The sequence below is a fragment of the Stylophora pistillata genome, chromosome 13 (assembly GCF_964205215.1).
Source record: "Stylophora pistillata chromosome 13, jaStyPist1.2, whole genome shotgun sequence".
Lineage (NCBI taxonomy): Eukaryota > Metazoa > Cnidaria > Anthozoa > Scleractinia > Pocilloporidae > Stylophora > Stylophora pistillata.
The window spans coordinates 19,301,829-19,319,076 of NC_142531.1; the positions used below are offsets into that span (position 1 = coordinate 19,301,829).

The following is a 17,248-nucleotide window of genomic DNA, read 5'->3' on the forward strand; positions in this document are numbered from 1 at the left end:
GAAATGGAAGGCAACCCGTTTCATAGATCCTGTGAAACGGCCTCTAGACCCTCTAGTATTCTCCAGTCTTTTTCGATAATGAAGATGCTACAGTTTTCTTGATGATCAAAACTAAAAAAGAAGGAAATGTACACAGTTTTTCGATAACACCTACGGAGTGATCCCACGATTACGAGAAGCAAAGATTGCAACGGGTGTGGGGTAAGTGGGGACTGAACACGTGCGAAACAAATATGGCGGCCACCTTCAAGTTAAAATTGTTGTGTGGTTGTGGCTTTAATACCTCCGGTTTTGAGGAACACTTAGAAGTAATATCATAGAAAATTGCGGAAAATTTCCCACGGGTGTTATTCAAGTCAATCGAAGGGTATTTTTACGATGTACTGGCGTACTTTGAGCTTTCAAATTACGCGCTGTTTGCGCCTAGTAACTGATTTCTCCAGGACACGAACAACTCTGGTAAACTTGCGACGAATTTCGATAAGGATGCAGCCACGTCGATTGTCTAGTACTTTGTCTGAAGCAGAAAGAAAGGAAGATTCTAAAGACAGCGACGAAGAGCCGAAATCCTGGAAAGAAAATCCAACCCTGAAATACTGGGTTCTTGGCTCACTGGGAATCTCTGGCACTGTTTATTACTATGTCTACAGAAATCACGAAAAGAAACGACTGCTAGTAAAACATTTGCCATCAACACCTAGTCATTTCGTACTTCCCCGTGAACGAGATCTCTCCGCTCTGTCTTCCCTTCATAGTCAGTTGAAGGGAAAAGGATCGTTGACTGTCCTTCATATTGTTGGCTGTCCAGGGTCTGGTAGAACAGAACTTGCACGAAAATTTGCTGAGAAACTCGCCAGAGAGGAACAAGAAAAGTACACGTTTCTTCCAGGAAATCTTTTCTTTGGAACTTTGAATGGTTCATCGGAAGAAAGCCTTCTTTTTGATGTTAAAAGGTTTGCAATTTCTGTTGGATGTTTGGAGAGTGATTGGACACTGAAGGCTGGTGAAGGGGTGAATTTCTCCAGTCTGTCCAAGGAAGAGCAGCTAGACTGCTTTGTTGATGCTGTTAGGGAAAAACTTAAGGACAGCCAAGGCTGGATTATAATTTTGGAAAATGTTAAAGATGATGAAGTTATTCACCGCTGGTTTTCCACTGATTCATCAAAAAGTTGGGGTAATGGAACAGTTCTTGTCACAAGAAATGGCCATGTGAACAGAGATGTAATGATTAGTAATACTTACATTGTTGATGAAGGGTAAGAAACTGCAGGAAAACTAAATACATTTAAATCTAAATGGTTTCTCTAAGTACTTTTCTGCAGAATATACTTTGGCAACGAGCAGCGCTGCAAGACAGACAAGGGTACTTAAAATTTCCAAAACTGGGTTTTTTTTTATTAACTTGTAAGTTCCCAAGCCATTTTTGGTCACAATCAAATCAGACTCTACATTTGTCACTGTTTGTAATTTAATCACTACTGGTATCACTCCATTGGTAAATAAGGTAATGTGGTCATTCTGTTTAAAACATTTCATCTCTTTTCTTTTCTTTTAGGTTGCTTATGGATGATGGGGTAGAACTTCTTTCACAGTTAAGTGGATTGGAAGGAAACAAGATGACTGTTGCAAAAGACATTGTGACAATTCTAAAGAGGATTCCTCTGGCTCTCTCATGTGCCGGTCATTACATGCAATCAAAAGCTTTTAAAAATCCCAGCTATTCCAGTTTAGACTTTTTAAGTGAGTTTAAATCAGAGCTGCAGAACTTCACAAAGGCTAATGGGGAGACAGAATTAAGCCCCTTATATGTCATGGTTAGCATGGAAACTAAAAACCTTGTGCAAGAAAATTTCCATCTTCTACACGCATTTGATTTTCTTGGAACCTGTACACCCAATTGGCCAATACCAGTTACCCTGATTGCTCTACATCTAAGGTCGCCAGATTTTAACCTGCCCCCTGTGGTAGGCAGTGGACCTGCTCTGCCAAGCCAAAAACCCACTGAGGTTAAAAAGGAGAATAGCTCAGAACAAGAGGTAGAAGAGATGTTCCTATCAATCAAGAAACTGGCCAAGAACTTGGAGAACTTTTTAACAGCAGTGAAAGATAACATTAATGCTATCAAAGCCATGCTTAACCCTGAGGTGCCTGATATGCCACAAATGTTGGATGGAGTTGTGGAGATGTTAAAAGCTTGTCCATTAGTTTCTGTTAGGAGAATGGAGCCCATGGGTGAGAAAAGTGTTTTTTTTTTTGTTTGTTGGCTTATTTAGAGTTAAAAGTAACAAATGTCACCTTTCTACAGTAAAATGACCTACTATTGCAATTTTTATTGTTACATAACTTAATTGTTCTCCTTTTCAGGCAGTAAACAATAAAATTTACTGTCCTTAGTATTGGTGACTCTTATAACTGCCTAAAAATTTCCTGGACTTTTTTGAAAATTCAGTAAGGAGAAGCATTGGTCAACCAGTTTAAAAATTTATTTTACCTGTTGTGCTTAAAATAAGATAGAACACTCTATCTTACACTTTGATTAGGTACTAAGAAGTGGCCATCCTTGTTCCCAGGGTCTCGTCTTTCTGCTCCAGGGGGTGGGAAGATGAGAGGCCCTGGGAATGAGTTTGATAAGTGGTTAAGAGAGTTCTCAACCTTATGACTCTTAGGAGTGATCATTATGTAAATTTGCTTTGTAATTTGATACACCTTCGAGGGGATAGGCAATGGAAATTAGGATCTTATTTGAATGTGGATTCTTTCAGTTAATAGTCCATTTTATAGTTGCTTACTTGGTTGCCAAGCCTTTGAACAGGAGAGAGGCTAAGGGTGACCTTGTTGTGTTACAAAGGTTGATGCTTTTCAAATATAGATTACTTTATCATTCTAACCAGATACTGGTCTCTATCAAAACAAGGTCACCTTCAACCTCACTCCTAATCAAAGGCGTGGCAACTAAGTACACAACCGTAAAATGGCCAATTATTGACCACTTTCAAAAATGGCTGCCGGATTAATATTCTTTTGTTTAGATTTAAATTAGCCTTTCTGGCCTCGCTTGAGATAATGTATTCTTTTGAATTTTGTACTAGAGAACGAGGCCAGAAAGGCTAATTTAATATTAAACAAAAGAATATTAATCCGGCAGCCATTTATGAAAGTGGTCTATACAACTAGTTATTTGATTTATTTCTAACCAGGGGTGGACACGGTGGTAGTAAGTCCTTTGGTGCACTCAGTGTTCCAGCAACTTTTCTTGTCCCGGACGATGGAGCAGCTAGAGGCGGAGTATCTAGTCCAGGCAGAAGAACAACACAACAAAAGCTCGTGGTTTCGCCGGCTTTGGAGTTTTGACGGTCAAAGATCACTGCAAGAATATCGCAATTCCCTTGGTGAAGTCACTCAAGAGGAAGCTGTGAATTTGCATGAAAATTTGTCTGATAGCGAGCTCCTTCCCCTCTGCTCCGGGCCCAATGTCAGTGGTTTGTTGCAGGAGAGTGAGTCACAGATCAAGGAGGAATTTAGGAAGATAAAGACTAGTGATGCCGTTCGTCACTGTCAACAGCGCACGGCGCGTATTTTGAAAACTATAAACGGAGTAGCTTCCGTTTGCGGCCAAGACAATCAAACACGGACTCTCGCCAGACTCCTCAAGCCTCATCTGGATCACATCTTAGCCGCTAGTACTTCCAAGAGCCTGGGACCCAAAAGTCGTGCTCATGCCATCTCGGCCGTAGCCTCCACTGATGCTTCCTTTGGGAACTTAGAGTCCAGTAGGAGACTTCTAGAAGATGTTCTGTCCATTGAAACACAACTGTATGGCGACTCTAGCTTGGAGGTAGCGTCTACTTTGACACGTCTAGCAGATGTGTGCAGCTCTTTGGACGACGCACAACGATGTAGAGAACTTCTCGAGAGAGCGATTCAAATTTACGAGTCGCAACGAAGGAAATTCGGGGAATACAAACAGCCTCTTGACTACGCGCGAACCCTATCAGCCCTAGGCGCTACCTATGGAGGGTTAGGCTTCAAGGAGCGAAGCCGCGACTATGTTGAGCGAGCCTTCTCTTTCATGCAGTCAGCGGCACCCATCAGCCCGGACGAAGTTGAAACGCGCCGGTTCACAAGCGACGTGGCCAGCACACTCACTGATTTGGGGCATGCGTATCTTTCGTTGGGTGAAACGACGCAAGCGCGGCGGTTCTTAGACATGGCTCTGAATGGACAAAGAAATATTCACGGCGATGAACATCCTGAAGTTGTACGCACTTTGACAGTTCTTGGGATTGCTTATACCATGCAGGGAAACTGGCCCGAAGCAAGAAAACTGAGGAAGGAAGCCGGAAAAATTCAAGCAAAACTCGATGCCAAGCCATTGATGTGAACATCTTGAACTGGGCGAATGAACGGGGTGATGTCATAAACATACTGCGAGTTGTAAAACAAAACTCTTGTCGGTAAATTTATCCACACTTGTGAGAACGATCGATCTAAACAAAACTGGTGGCAAGACTCTCTTGCTGCGTTGTAAACGAGTAGATCTCGATGACTTGGCCCAAATTGATGAAAAGCTACGGGAGATCGTAAAGGAATCGTTTCCCTAGACAGCTTGGTTCACTCTGGATAAATGTTTAGATAATTAATTTGGTTCGGTTTAGTGATGAGGACAACGCTATTACAAACTTCAAACTGATCTGAACCAGTCATCAAGTTTTACTTTTCCTTACCGTAGCTCTGGAATTGCAGAGCTTTTAATTTGAAAGGAAATTTTTAATCGCATTATAATGAAGTTTTTACTGCCGCCTTTTTTTTTTGCCTGGGTTGTGTTGAGACTTCATACCTTTTGGGTGCGACTTATATATCTTATTAACCAAGCGCGAGGGCCGTACTGGGAGAATATCGGCCCGAGGTCTTGACAGTACGGACCGAGCGCAGCGAGGTCCGTACAAAAAAGACCGAGGGCCGATATTCTTCCAGTACCGTCCCGAGCAAGCTTGGTTAATAAGAGATTTATTAGACGACTGAAGTTCAAAGGGACACAAGTGCGGTATCATTCGGGACCATTCGGGACAGTACCCGGTCCAATACTTAGAGAATATTGGACCGGCAATAGAGCATTTTGATTGGTTGATTTTAGTTATTGGCCCTCTGACTGCCCGAGTCGTGTAATAAAACCCTTTACGCCCCAATATCAGTATGCATATTCTCCATAGTGTTATGTATATATTTCTTACAGTTATGACAAGGAGAATTTGTTGAACAATGAAAACCTTCAAAGGGAGTAAGTTTCTAAAGAAACGGTGGAGCCGCGTCGGCGGGAATAACAAGGTCCTCATTGGGGTTTTATAATGGTTGGTTGATAATGTAAATTGGCCACCGTTTTAATACTCTTTACGGTGGCCAATTTATATTATCTACTCAGTTGATAAAACCCCAATGAAGACCCTATAGTTGGTGATCATTTTCTTTATTCACTGCATGGAGAAATTAGATGGTAGTAACCAAGGGTGCCACTGGTCATTGTTATAACACTTTTAAAACAGGAAAAGGAAAAAAGTTGCAAAGAAACGACGAGAATTCAAGAAACAGAACTGGCAAGCAGCCTGAAGCGCGCGAAAACGCGACCAACCATTGTGATTGGTGTTGGTTTGTATCCGATTAAACAAGACAGTTTTGTAGATTGCTGTAGACCCAACGCAGAACTAAGAAAGTGAAACCGATGCTTTCTCGGATTGCTTTCGACACAATTGAAAATTGATCCGTGTAAGATGAGTTCCCAACAAGGAGAATTTGTCAACAATGAAGAGCTTAGGAGTTAAAGAGGTGATACTTTTGGAATTAGTGGTTTGCTGGTAATACCGTTGTCTGTATTTAGCGCATTTGTTTGTTTTGTGAGTAGAATGGTTAGACGTCGCATGTATTTCTTACGTGAGTTGAAATCTGGGGATTTTCGCAATTGGGAATACCTTATATGGAAGGCCCTTTCTGGGGATTTAGTTATTTCCTCTTTCCTTTCTTTAAAGGTGTAGCCCCTTAAGTAAACTTGACCGAATGTTATCGAATTGTCGGTCAAGAGAAAGTTTCCCAATTTATCTCGGACTGCGCAAGTTCTTCTTCTGTATTTTGGCTCATAACAGGAAATAGCTCCAAGCTGCTTCCCTTTTTTTAAAACGCATAGCTATTTGTAGAATAAGTTCTTCATAACATTAAATGCACGATAAATACACCGTTTAGGCAAATTCATCAAGCGCTTTATTTTTCGTTGGGTTCAATATGAATAAGTTAGTGTCGAGACATGTAGGGCTGCGAAGTGTTTGGAACGTGTATCGACCGCGAGATGGGGATATTACGCACCAGTTTTCCGCTTTCTCTCGCCCTTACTCTTCTTTTAACTTTCAACCGTTTGGTCTCAGAGCATGTAGTCTTTGTCATCTCCTTAGATGGGAGCGACTTTGTTAATTCTTCCTCGAAAAAACTTGCGAGATCTCCCGTTCGTGTAATCATTGTTTGTTGTTGGTGAGGTTTTGTGAATGACGGAAGCAGTAGAGGATGAGCTCGGGCTTCCGTGGCATCTTGGACCGCTTTTAGAATCTTCAGCTACTTTTGATTTCACCGATTTTCTTATCTTCTTCTCCATTAGCGGTCCATTTGGAGCGCGTGTCCCGTCTTCTCGATGCACCTCTTTCTTCTTCAGTTGCTTTTTCTTTAAGCTTTCATTGGCAAGCTGCTCTCTGGGTTTGAGTAATTTGGAATACATCCATTGCCACTGTGAAGGCCGGGGAGCGGGAAATGAAAATTTACGTGCTCTTTGAGGTGCTAATAATCCGGGATACTCTCTTGCCACAGATCTGTATCCGCCATTAGAACTTTTACCTCTTCTTGAATATCTCTCATTTCTCCAATTTGTGGGACTTTCAACCGGTGCGAGAAAATAAGAATGCATGTAACCGGTTTGTTGGCCCAATCCAGTTATTTTCGTGTGTCTGGGCAGACACTTTTTCCCGCGGACCTCCAAGGTGAAGGATACCTGTGACTGGTCCTCTGCAGCACTTGGCGTATCACACTCGTCTTCCGATTGACTTGATAATGAATCTGATGACCATTCATCATCACTACCGGAGTAAGACACAATGTCTAGGGCTTCAACGCTGCATGACTCTACCGCCTCTGCGGTGTCGATGTCCTGACTTAGCTCCTGCTGAGAATGGGACGAGCCCTTGTTTGAAGGGCATTTGAGATGGATCTTAACCATCGGTGTCTCCTCTATCTGTTCCTTGTCAGTTTCCTCGACTCCAATGTTCTTGCGATTTGCGCAAATCATCGAATGAAAGTTTCCCATCTTGGCGCGATTTAATTCTGACCGGATGTGAAACTGATTGAGTTTCTACGTTCCTTTGTGACGCGAGGTCATGACGTGCTTTTGACTTTCCTGAGCGCGCGCACGTTCCCAGACATATGACGTGGCGGACAAAGGTACACCGCAAGGGCGGTCTCCGTTCGTTTCAGAGAAAAGTTTAGATGTTGCCAATTAGTTTATGGAAAATACCTATGACACTCTAGGCCACGAGCAGTCCCTCTGAAAAAAAAAAATTGATGTTATCGCGCCGCGCGGAACTCTGGTTGGGAGGGGGGGGATCTAGGGAGGGGAGTTGGGTGTACGAAAAGTGAGAGTTCTGCACAGTGCGCTAAAATCATTTTTTTAAACTGATGTATAAAAAGTAGGGACTGCTAGTAATCGTATAGTACTCAGATTGGATATCTCGAGCGACAAGGGGCATGCACAAACTATGTGAGCGTTTGTGTTTATTGTTTTAAGGGGAATTTACTTGAGTCCAGATTCATGCGTGCCTCCCTAGATCCCTCCTGGCCGTCACATTCTTGAGGCGTGAGCAGAGTAAAAAGAAGAACCAGGAAGGAGCTGGCTACCTTTAAGCGTTTAAGTGAAGGGAGTTGAGAAGAGGGGGGGGGGGTGGGGAGAATTAATCTAAAATTGTGAAACTGACGATATTTCTTGATTTCCAACTTTTTTATCGACCGGAGCTTAGTAGGGCAAGTTGGATGTTTGTCGTTTCTTAAGGGGAGTCAAATAATGATATTTTGCGGTGATTAAAGTAAGCGTACTCATTTAGAACAAATTACATCACGAACAATCGTGGGGCAGTCATGCATGAGATTATTACTACTTTTAAAACATTCGAGTCTATAGAAAAAAAAAAAGGGATCGAAGTGTACAAATAGACTAGTTTCATTTCATATCGTTGTTTCCAGGGATAAATATTTTTTTCTCGATCATTTCGAAGTCCGATATTGCGAAATTTTACAAGGTAAATATCTTTCCGGAAGTTGTCGTTTTTGGCGCCGCAACGCGCCCATGCCCATATTTGGAAAGGCTTAATCAAACGTATTTCCGCCGCTTGGGCCTCCTAGCTCAAGAGGGCAGACGAAGTACTCCGCAGCTCAGAACGATCGTAAACGATGTGGAAGGTAATTGTGGTCGCTGGCAAAATCTTTAACAGAATAACAAACCATGCAGCGGGAAAATAAGTCGGATGAGTGGGTCAGACTTGTGTTGCGCCGATTTAGAAGTCAGGTGAGACTATGTATTTCGACTCGTACGGTTGTTTGAAAGTTTGCGTTCAAAGCCAGCTTGGATGTTTATAGTGTTTATATTACTTAGTCGAACTATAGATTTCAGAAATTAATTTTTTCTTGACATGGTCACCTTTAGAGCATGTAAATCTTGAAAATCGAAGTGTTTTCATTCATGAAGTGTCGCGTATTCCATTGATGCCATCAATACGTCTAAGATTACTCATTATCCGTTTTGGAATTACACGCACCATAAATTGCTCACTTGATTGCATTATTTCCAGGGCGATGGAATTTTAACACACACCAGGGTTCGACTTGCCTTTTCTTGTCGCGTTAAAATAATTTTAATAAAATTGTCCGTGAAAGCTCGCTAAACATTCTCACTTCGTCGAATCATTTGGGACCCGTTTGATGTATCTCACCTTTGCATGCTTGGCTGATTCTCTTTCCAAACTTCATAAATGATTCACGAAAGAATTTATTGAAGAAAATAACTTACGTGTCGCGTCGCGATTACGTAGTTGACACCGAGATGATGTTTTTGTGGTTTGCAGAGTATTGTGAATTTTCGTTCTTATGATAATATGATGTTACAACTACACGTAGGATGGTTTCTTTTGTCGCAATAGCCAGGTTTATTTGTAATCAAAAGGAGAGCCAGATTTACAAAATGCATGTTTTTGCCGGTGATTGAGGAGCGTTTCTATCTAACCAGGCTTTTGTTTACCGACTTACCTGTCAATTTATGTATCCATACATCATGATCGAATCAAGATTTAGTTATCAATTCTTCAAACTTTTGGTTATAGTTTTCTTATAATTTTAGATTAGAGAATTTGTGTAAAATCAAAGGATATCCCCTAATTGATATTGTTCTTACCTCTCCCAAGCTATCTGCTTGAAAATGTATAGTTATTGTAAGGAGAAGTTAATTTTTGGTTACTCCCGGGAGTGAAAGGGTTTACCTCTTTGCTACTTACCCTTGACATTTGCACCAACCATTAAGATGAAGACTTTTTGGCCAAAATTCCATGACTGAACTTGGAAAAAAAAGGGGGAAAGATTTCCATATATACAACCCCATACTTTTCTGAAGATCAGTTTAAAATGTTAATTACTTGGAAAAGGCAAGAAACTGACCATTTAGTTTTTGGTTTTCTCAAGTCATTGCGATATTTGGTTTAAAGAGTGATTCACTTACATTGGATTTCCTACTGATGCTGCAATTTCTTTTTTTGTATTCCAGCTTCCATATGAATCAACACGCTCTCAGAAAAATCATGAAAGTACAGAGCACATTAAGAACTGTGTTATTAGCCTCAGTGAACATAACTTTAGTATGGTGGTGGCAGAACTTGCTGGGTTCATTAAGGAACCATCCAAGTTGGTGAGACACAGTTTGTTCTCTTCTGTAGCAGTTAGACGAGTCTAGAGCCATTTTCCATTAAGTGTTAAAAAAAAAACAAAAAAACAAAGGTTGATCATTAACCACTGAGAACTCAAATGTAAAACAGGTTACCTACTTAAAGTGTGGGAAAATGTGAATGACCAAGTTTGGATTGGTTTTTAAGTTTTGCATTTGATTGGTGGATATAGTGGCACAAGTTTTATGGAGCAATCAGAGAGCAAAGTGAGGAAGGCACGGTGACCTCATGGTTAGTGCACTCCACTCCAGATTGACTGGTCTGGGTTCAAGCTCTGGCCAGGACATTGTGTTGTGTTCTTGGGCAAGACACGTTACTCCCACAGTGTCTCTCTTACCCCAGGTGTTTAAATAGGTACCAGCAATTTAATGCTGGGGGGGGGGGGGGGTAACCTTGTGATGGACTAGCATCCCATTGGAGGGATTAAAAATACTCCAACTTGTTTCATGCTATGGAAACTGAAGCTAAGTGTCAGCCTGATGGGCCACTTGGCTTGTGAACAGACTCTTTTACAGAACAAAGTAATGAAAAACCAAACTAATCCAGGGTCATTTTTGATACTCAATTGAAACCTTGCTTTAATAAAGTATCAACTTGTCGGCATGCATATTAATTTTTTAGAGTAGGCTGTATTGTGGATTTCTTATTGTAATCAAAGAAAGTTTTAGAAATGAAATAGATTTTTCATTTCCTTTTTAGTGTACCCTATCAGCAGAGAAGATGACCCTTGCATCACGATCCAATAGCATTACCATGGATACCATGTCCTCTTGTTTTGAAAAGGTAGACTGATTTGGAGAATGTTTTTTTTACTAAGCCCACTAAAGTGTTCATCCCATTGCAATTATTACTATTTAAACAATAGAGTGTTTCTGTCGAGGAACTATTAGCCTGCAGTGCCGGCATATTTTGGGCGCACGAGTGCACATTTTCGTATTTTTCCTTCCCCTCCCTCTCCCCCATTGCCCAGTTTTCCACTTAACACCTACTCCCTCGGAAAATATTTCCTCGCCCCAATCCTCCACAGTTACCAAATCTAAGATGGCGGCCCAATACGAAAATGTGGACTCGTGCGCCCAAAATACGCCAGCACTGCAGGCTAAGGAACTATCGGCTGATAGTTGCCCTGCGGAAATTTGATGTTCCTAAAACAAATATGCTAGTTTTAAGAACATCAAATTTCCAATGGGCAACTATCAGACCAATAGTTCCGAGACATAAACACTCTATTGTTTTTATTGTTCACCACTAAATTTTCTTCCAGGCCTACAGCTTGTCACAAATGTCAATAATTCGCAACCGTACATTGGCTAAATAATACGTTATACCTGTCAGAATTGAAAAGTCACTGTTTTTCCAATCTGCCTAACTTGGCGGCCATCAAACTATTCAAAACTTTTCACGGATGAGTACTATCAATCCAGGTATTTTCTGCAGACGGGCACTATCCATCCGGGTATTTTCTGTGGGCGGGCACTATGGGCTGATAGTGTCTCTCCACGGAGGAACACTATCATGTCACGTGATCCATTTAAACCAATAGGAACCGGAGAAAATTTAGTGGTGAACTATAATATTTGATATTGATCATGAGGATAGTATTAGCTCTATTAGTCAAAGTTATGTCTAAGGTATAAGTAAATAAACTTTTTCAGGTGGCTGGTACATGGGCTAATAATGTCCATGGCTGAGAGAATATCATGTGAATATCATGTGGGAATATCATTTCATATCATGTGTTGATAATAAATTGTGTTGACTTTTTTGTACTTTCTGGAGCAGCATTGGAGATCATCTTTTTAATGTCACTATCAATGGAATCTACAAAATGAGTTTTTTTTTTCTCTTTTATTAATAGTAATAAAGATGCATAAGTGAAACCCTTGAGCTTGTTTTTTTTCCCTGCTGGCTTTGTTTCTATACGACAGAAATAATGGAAGGACAAATATCCACATTGTGTGATAACTGGTGATTTTGCATCACACGATGGAAAGAAGCCAACAGAATTGTACAAAAATTTATGGATATTATAACGAATGATAGAATACTTTTAAAATAAAATTATATTTTATAAGCTCTCTAGATATTTGTGCAGGTGACATTTAATTTGCAAACATTGTTTAATGTTTCTTCAGAATCCAGAGAGATGTGCAGCACTGGCTGATGAAGTGTTGAATAAGCGCCTTCTTCCTGCAATCTGTCCGGTAAATATATTTGATAATTATTTAACAATTATTCCACGAGCGCGCGTTGGATATGAGATGATTGATAGCCAACGAGGCACATAGCACTGGGTTGGCTATAATCATCTCATATCCGACAAGAGCGAGTGGAATAATTGTTTTATTAAATACGTTAAATTAAGTTATTAAATTTTATTAAATTTTAGCTCCCTTTTAATTTTAAGCTGACACGTACGCTTACCATATTTGTAGATTATGGTATATTGCATTGGCTGATATACCATAATGGCTAAGTCAATAAAAAGTCTTGAATTGCATTATCCAATGATCTAGTTTTTAATAAAGCCATTTATACCTTTTGCATCAATATGTATCTTCACCATACTGGTCCTTACACATTATTCATTGGTCATGATACACTTCTTTTGTTGCTGACATCTTGTATTCTGTATTATCATGTTAGTTCATAACACAGTCTAATGGATTCCCTCTGGAAGCTGAACAGAAAATTCTAGCTGGCAAGGTACTCTCCCACATCAGTGTGCACCATTTCTCAGCCCTCTTTAATCGCATTGCAATCAGGTAAAATTAATACCAATGGTTAAATCTTATTAAATTATTTCTTGTTATTTATTGGGTTGATTCTACTTGTAGCTGTGTATATTTTTTCATAATGTATCAGCAACTTTTTTGTTACAAGAAAAAAAAAGGTATATTGCCATTCTGGCAGCAACAAAGTCACAAACATTTCTTTGATGTTCAAAACTAAGGAAATTATGAGGAATTTCATGAATTTATTTAACAAAATGATGTAATCTTTTTGAGATGTAATAAATCTCCTTTTAACTAAGCTTGTTTGTTTAAAACAGCTTGTTTGTTCAAAATAGCTTGTTCCTAACTTTGTTCCTGTGTTAGCATTCCAAAGATGTCATCTTTGTCTTGGTTGATAAAAGTGCAACTAAACAACTTGTTGCATACATGTATCTAGCCACTTGATCCCTTACCTGCTCTGTGATGCATGTGATCATTTCTTAGTATCGTATTCCTTAAACTGTACATTGCTAAACAGAAAGTTAACTACAAGTTGCAAGTTATTGCAGTCTGATTGACATGTCATAAGGTCTTCTGTGATCTGTTAGTTGTGAATATACATATAGCAGCATGCAGTCTCTTCATTTCATGTCAGAAAGAAACTGTTCTTTGATAACTCATTGCCAAGAACATGTCAGAAAGTGTGCAGAATTTAGTATACTGTCCAGTGGCGGATCTAGGGGAGGGGTCTGGAGGCCTGGCCCCCCTCCTTAGTTTGAGTAAAAAAAAGTCACAAGAAGAAGAGAAGCCAGCAATTGTACACAGTTAACAGATCTGCCCCCCTTAGTACATGGTCCAGAACTGCCACTGCTGTCTGATATGTTCCTGGGCAATATTGTGATTTATCTTGTTGTAAATCCTTTCCTTATGTTAAATGAAATTGATGTTGAAGTACATGACTGTATTTGTTGTTTCTTGTAGACTTCATGTGCTTGCCAATACTGAAGATAATTCTGATACTGGTGAACTTGAACTTATTCGACATTTACATGTGAATGTGTCTTCTCTTCAAATTCTGTTGCAAGGTACAAGAGTTGATATGATTAAATTGTGACTAAAAAATAATTCCCTACTGAGTTGAGTCTGTTTCTATTGTATAATCTGCCAACTTGTTCTTTGTCTAATGTGTTAGATTTGCTTTTCCAATGAATTCTTTAACCCAGGATTAAATATATCTTATTAAATGTTTTGTTGTATAGTATCACTGAGTATTTTTACAAGTTGTGCTACATTTTGATGAGCCAGTAGGGAGAGTCAAAATACAAACAACGAGTAAAAATACCTAGTGATACTACACAACAAAATGTTTAATCAGAGATTTATTATCCAACATGCCAAATTGTTATTTCAGTGTGGGTGAATTTTGCAGATATTTCTGGAGTACGAATATTGCATGACATTTGTACTCATCTCTTGCGCTATTTTTACTCTATGAAGCACATTTGGATAATTAAAGTTGATAATGGAGTCTGATTGTCAGGGGGGAGAAAAATCCTCGAAAGGACTATTTTTGGTAGTAGACACTGAATATTGAAAATGTCAGCTGATGTCATCAGCAAAGTCACCTAAATATTTGTTTGTTAGTCAATCATTGTAAGTGGGAGATGCAGTGGCCTTATGAGTAGTGTGCATGACTCCAGCCAGATTGAGAGGTCGGGGACTTTAGACCTGGTCGGTTTATTGTGTTGTATTCTTAGGCAAGACTCTTTACTCTCCCAGTGCCTCTCTCCACCTAGGAGTAGAATTGGGTAGCGGCGAATTGTCAGCAAATCTGATGAAATGCTGGGGTGTAACCTTATGATGGACTGGCATCCTATCCAGGGGGGGAAGTCATACTCTTAGTTGCTTCATGCAATGGAAACTTGGATAAACTCTGGCTAGATGGGTCACTTGGCTTAAACCTTTACACCCTAACATCAACATGTATATTCTCCATACTGTTTTCTATACATTTCCTTGGGTGTAGATGAGGAGAATTTGTTTAACAATCAAAAGCTTGTTTAGTTGGTGATCATTTCCTTTACTCTCATGACCGTAATGTTTGATTCGGGGGTGATATTGTAAGGAGAAATTAGATGTTAGTCACTTTTAGGGGTCATGGGGTTAAGTAAATACATTATCAAATGTTGTAAGCCTAGTTTGTGGCTTGTAATTCCTGTTTTCATATTACTAGGATTACTAATTAAAATAGTTCTTTCGGCTATTGGCATTTGCTGAAGTTGTTCTGATCAAGAAAATTGGCAAGATGTTTCACAACTACTCATCATTGAAAGGTGTCCAGTCCCTCAAACTGAACTGTAGATTTACACATTGTGCTGTACTGTAGAGTTAGTGGTCACTGATAATTACCATGTGGTCTTATTGTCATTTCAGAAAGCATTCAGGTATTCAGATCGTTGAAGAAGATTGGTCAACTAGCTTTAGTATCTGGATTGGAAAAGGTAGGTGTATTTTTATCATGGTAGAGAGCGCTTAAGGAGAAGTGTGGATCTCAAATTAGAATTGTTTGTTTTTATACCATAATGAGATGGTTAAATTTCTCATGCTAGGCTATATGGAATTGGGTTGAGAACAGTCCAGATGAATTTGCACAGCTACAGAGAGAACCGTCACTAGAACTTTCAGGTGAATTTTATGTGCATTTTATGTGCATTTTATGTGCATTTTATATGCATTTTATGTGCATTTTATGTGCATTTTATGGGTTATGTGCAGTTTATGTGCATAAACAAAATAGTAGTGAGCACCACTAGTGAGTGAAAGCTGTAAGTGAATGATTGGTTGAAAGGCCAACCAAAGAACTGATCTTTTTTTTTTTTATTTGTCGCAGAGTATGCAGAGAAGCTGTTTGACATGGTGGATAATTTTGCTGAGAGTTCAAAGAGAAAAGCTGCAGTATGGCCTCTCCAAATAATGCTGCTTATTCTATGCCCAGTAAGACTTTCTAACTGTGATTATTGTTTCTTACTCTTATTCTTAGTAAATGTCTGGTAAATGCATCTTTGTAACTAGAGCCACACAAACAAAAAATCAATGCGGATACATTGCACAGTATTTCTTTGCAATAAATGCCTGGTGCTTATTTAAAATTTCGGCTTAAAAGAAGGGTAACTACATTGAAGGAGGCTTAAAAAGTTATAAATAAAGTAGTGATAGAAAAATATTTTTCTTGAATCCTTACTACTTTTTGCTGAGAGTTTTTTTGCTAATGATTTAATATTTAATTTCTGTTTCTTGTATATTTATTGAATTTTTTGTTGAACCAAAATTTATGTAAGATGTTTTAGTGTCCACACACTGCCCGCCGAGACTAGCTATGCTATTTTTGGGTAGTGGTTGATTATGTTTAGTTAAGTGTAAGCATCATATTTACTAAAACCGTGTGTCCTAAAACCGTGTATACTGTTGTAAAAGTAAAAAGAAAAAATAAAACCTACCTACATATTGGTAAGTGAGGGAGGAGGGGAGTGGTTATTTAGGGGGGGGGGGCACTTGTTTGATATAATTATTGGCCTGAGGGATGGGTGCTTATTGGGGGAGGGTGCTTATTGGAATGTGGGCTCTTACTTGAGGAAAATGGTAACTTGATGGTGAAAAGGCCATTGTCAGGTTCATCTGTGTTGTGCACACGAACCAGCAATTCAAATGCATCATTTCTATAAATATGATAAATTTTGAGTGGAAGGAGAGTTATATTGAGTGGTAGAAGTTGTTGGCAAGATTCCTCTTACTGGGTGGTTTATAATCATCTACTCAGCATAATAACAGAAATCTTGTGATTCATTTATTATAAGTTACTTGAAAATTCCCGCCCTCTTTCCCCCTTCCCCCTCCCCCCTCAGCCAGGCACTGTTGCCTAAAATTAGTGAGCATTGAAATGAGGGAGGGGGGGGGAGAAATGAAAGTAAATTATAGAAAAAATTTAAAAAGCAGTAAAGCATGTGATGATTTTAACCAGTCATTGAAGTTGACACACAGTCTTCTAACTGATAGCATGTGCCCTCCATGCAGATAATGATGGCAAAGTTTTCTTTAACAGGATATGCTGAAACAAATAGCCACAAGTGAAAAAGTATTTGATGTCAGTAAAGCTAATAAGGTAAGCACCATTACTCTCTGATTGTCAAAGGACAGAGTTTAACCCTCAGACCCTTAAGAATGACCAGCATCTAATTTCTCCTTACAATATCACCCCTGAATCACACATTAAGGTCATGAGAATAAAGGAAATGATCACCAATTTAAGAAGATCTCGATTGTGAAACAAATTCTCCTTGTTAGTACAGTAAGAAATGTACGGAGAACAGTATGGAGAATATGCATTGTACATACTGGTGTTAGAGTGTACAGGGTGATAAGGCTTTCTACTGCCATGGCTTGTGAAGCACCCTGTGGTCACTTGCTGCAACTTCAATTTCCTGCATCAGGGGTTTCAGGAACGTTTTCAGCAGGAGGGCAACT

At 39.5% G+C, this 17,248-nt stretch overlaps 2 protein-coding genes across 3 annotated transcripts in view; both read left to right on the forward strand.

Annotated features, from left to right (window-relative positions):
- The first annotated feature begins 208 nt into the window (after positions 1-208).
- Positions 209-6,240, forward strand: LOC111336864 (uncharacterized). Its single transcript, XM_022943035.2, has 3 exons — positions 209-1,256; positions 1,556-2,232; positions 3,198-6,240. The coding sequence occupies exons 1-3, from the start codon at positions 379-381 to the stop codon at positions 4,379-4,381; spliced, it is 2,739 nt and encodes a 912-aa protein (XP_022798770.1). The 5' UTR covers positions 209-378; the 3' UTR covers positions 4,382-6,240.
- Positions 6,241-8,407: 2,167 nt separating this feature from the next.
- Positions 8,408-17,248, forward strand: part of LOC111336852 (neurofibromin) — a 47,602-nt gene continuing 38,761 nt past the window's right edge. For both annotated transcript variants that reach the window (XM_088742642.1, XM_088742643.1), the window contains exons 1-10: positions 8,408-8,587; positions 9,836-9,976; positions 10,713-10,796; positions 12,149-12,217; positions 12,660-12,778; positions 13,709-13,812; positions 15,161-15,228; positions 15,337-15,412; positions 15,618-15,721; positions 16,827-16,886. In XM_088742642.1, coding sequence (XP_088598768.1) covers positions 8,525-8,587; positions 9,836-9,976; positions 10,713-10,796; positions 12,149-12,217; positions 12,660-12,778; positions 13,709-13,812; positions 15,161-15,228; positions 15,337-15,412; positions 15,618-15,721; positions 16,827-16,886 — 888 coding nt within the window. In that variant the 5' untranslated portion in view covers positions 8,408-8,524. The remainder of the gene's footprint in view (positions 8,588-9,835; positions 9,977-10,712; positions 10,797-12,148; positions 12,218-12,659; positions 12,779-13,708; positions 13,813-15,160; positions 15,229-15,336; positions 15,413-15,617; positions 15,722-16,826; positions 16,887-17,248) is intronic.

Coding starts and splice junctions, on each gene's coding strand:
- LOC111336864 (XM_022943035.2), top strand. CDS start 379: ATGTACTGGCGTACTTTGAGCTTTCAAATTACGCGCTGTTTGCGCCTA. Junction 1,257..1,555: donor ACTTACATTGTTGATGAAGG/GTAAGAAACTGC, acceptor CTTTTCTTTTAG/GTTGCTTATGGATGATGGGG. Junction 2,233..3,197: donor TAGGAGAATGGAGCCCATGG/GTGAGAAAAGTG, acceptor ATTTCTAACCAG/GGGTGGACACGGTGGTAGTA.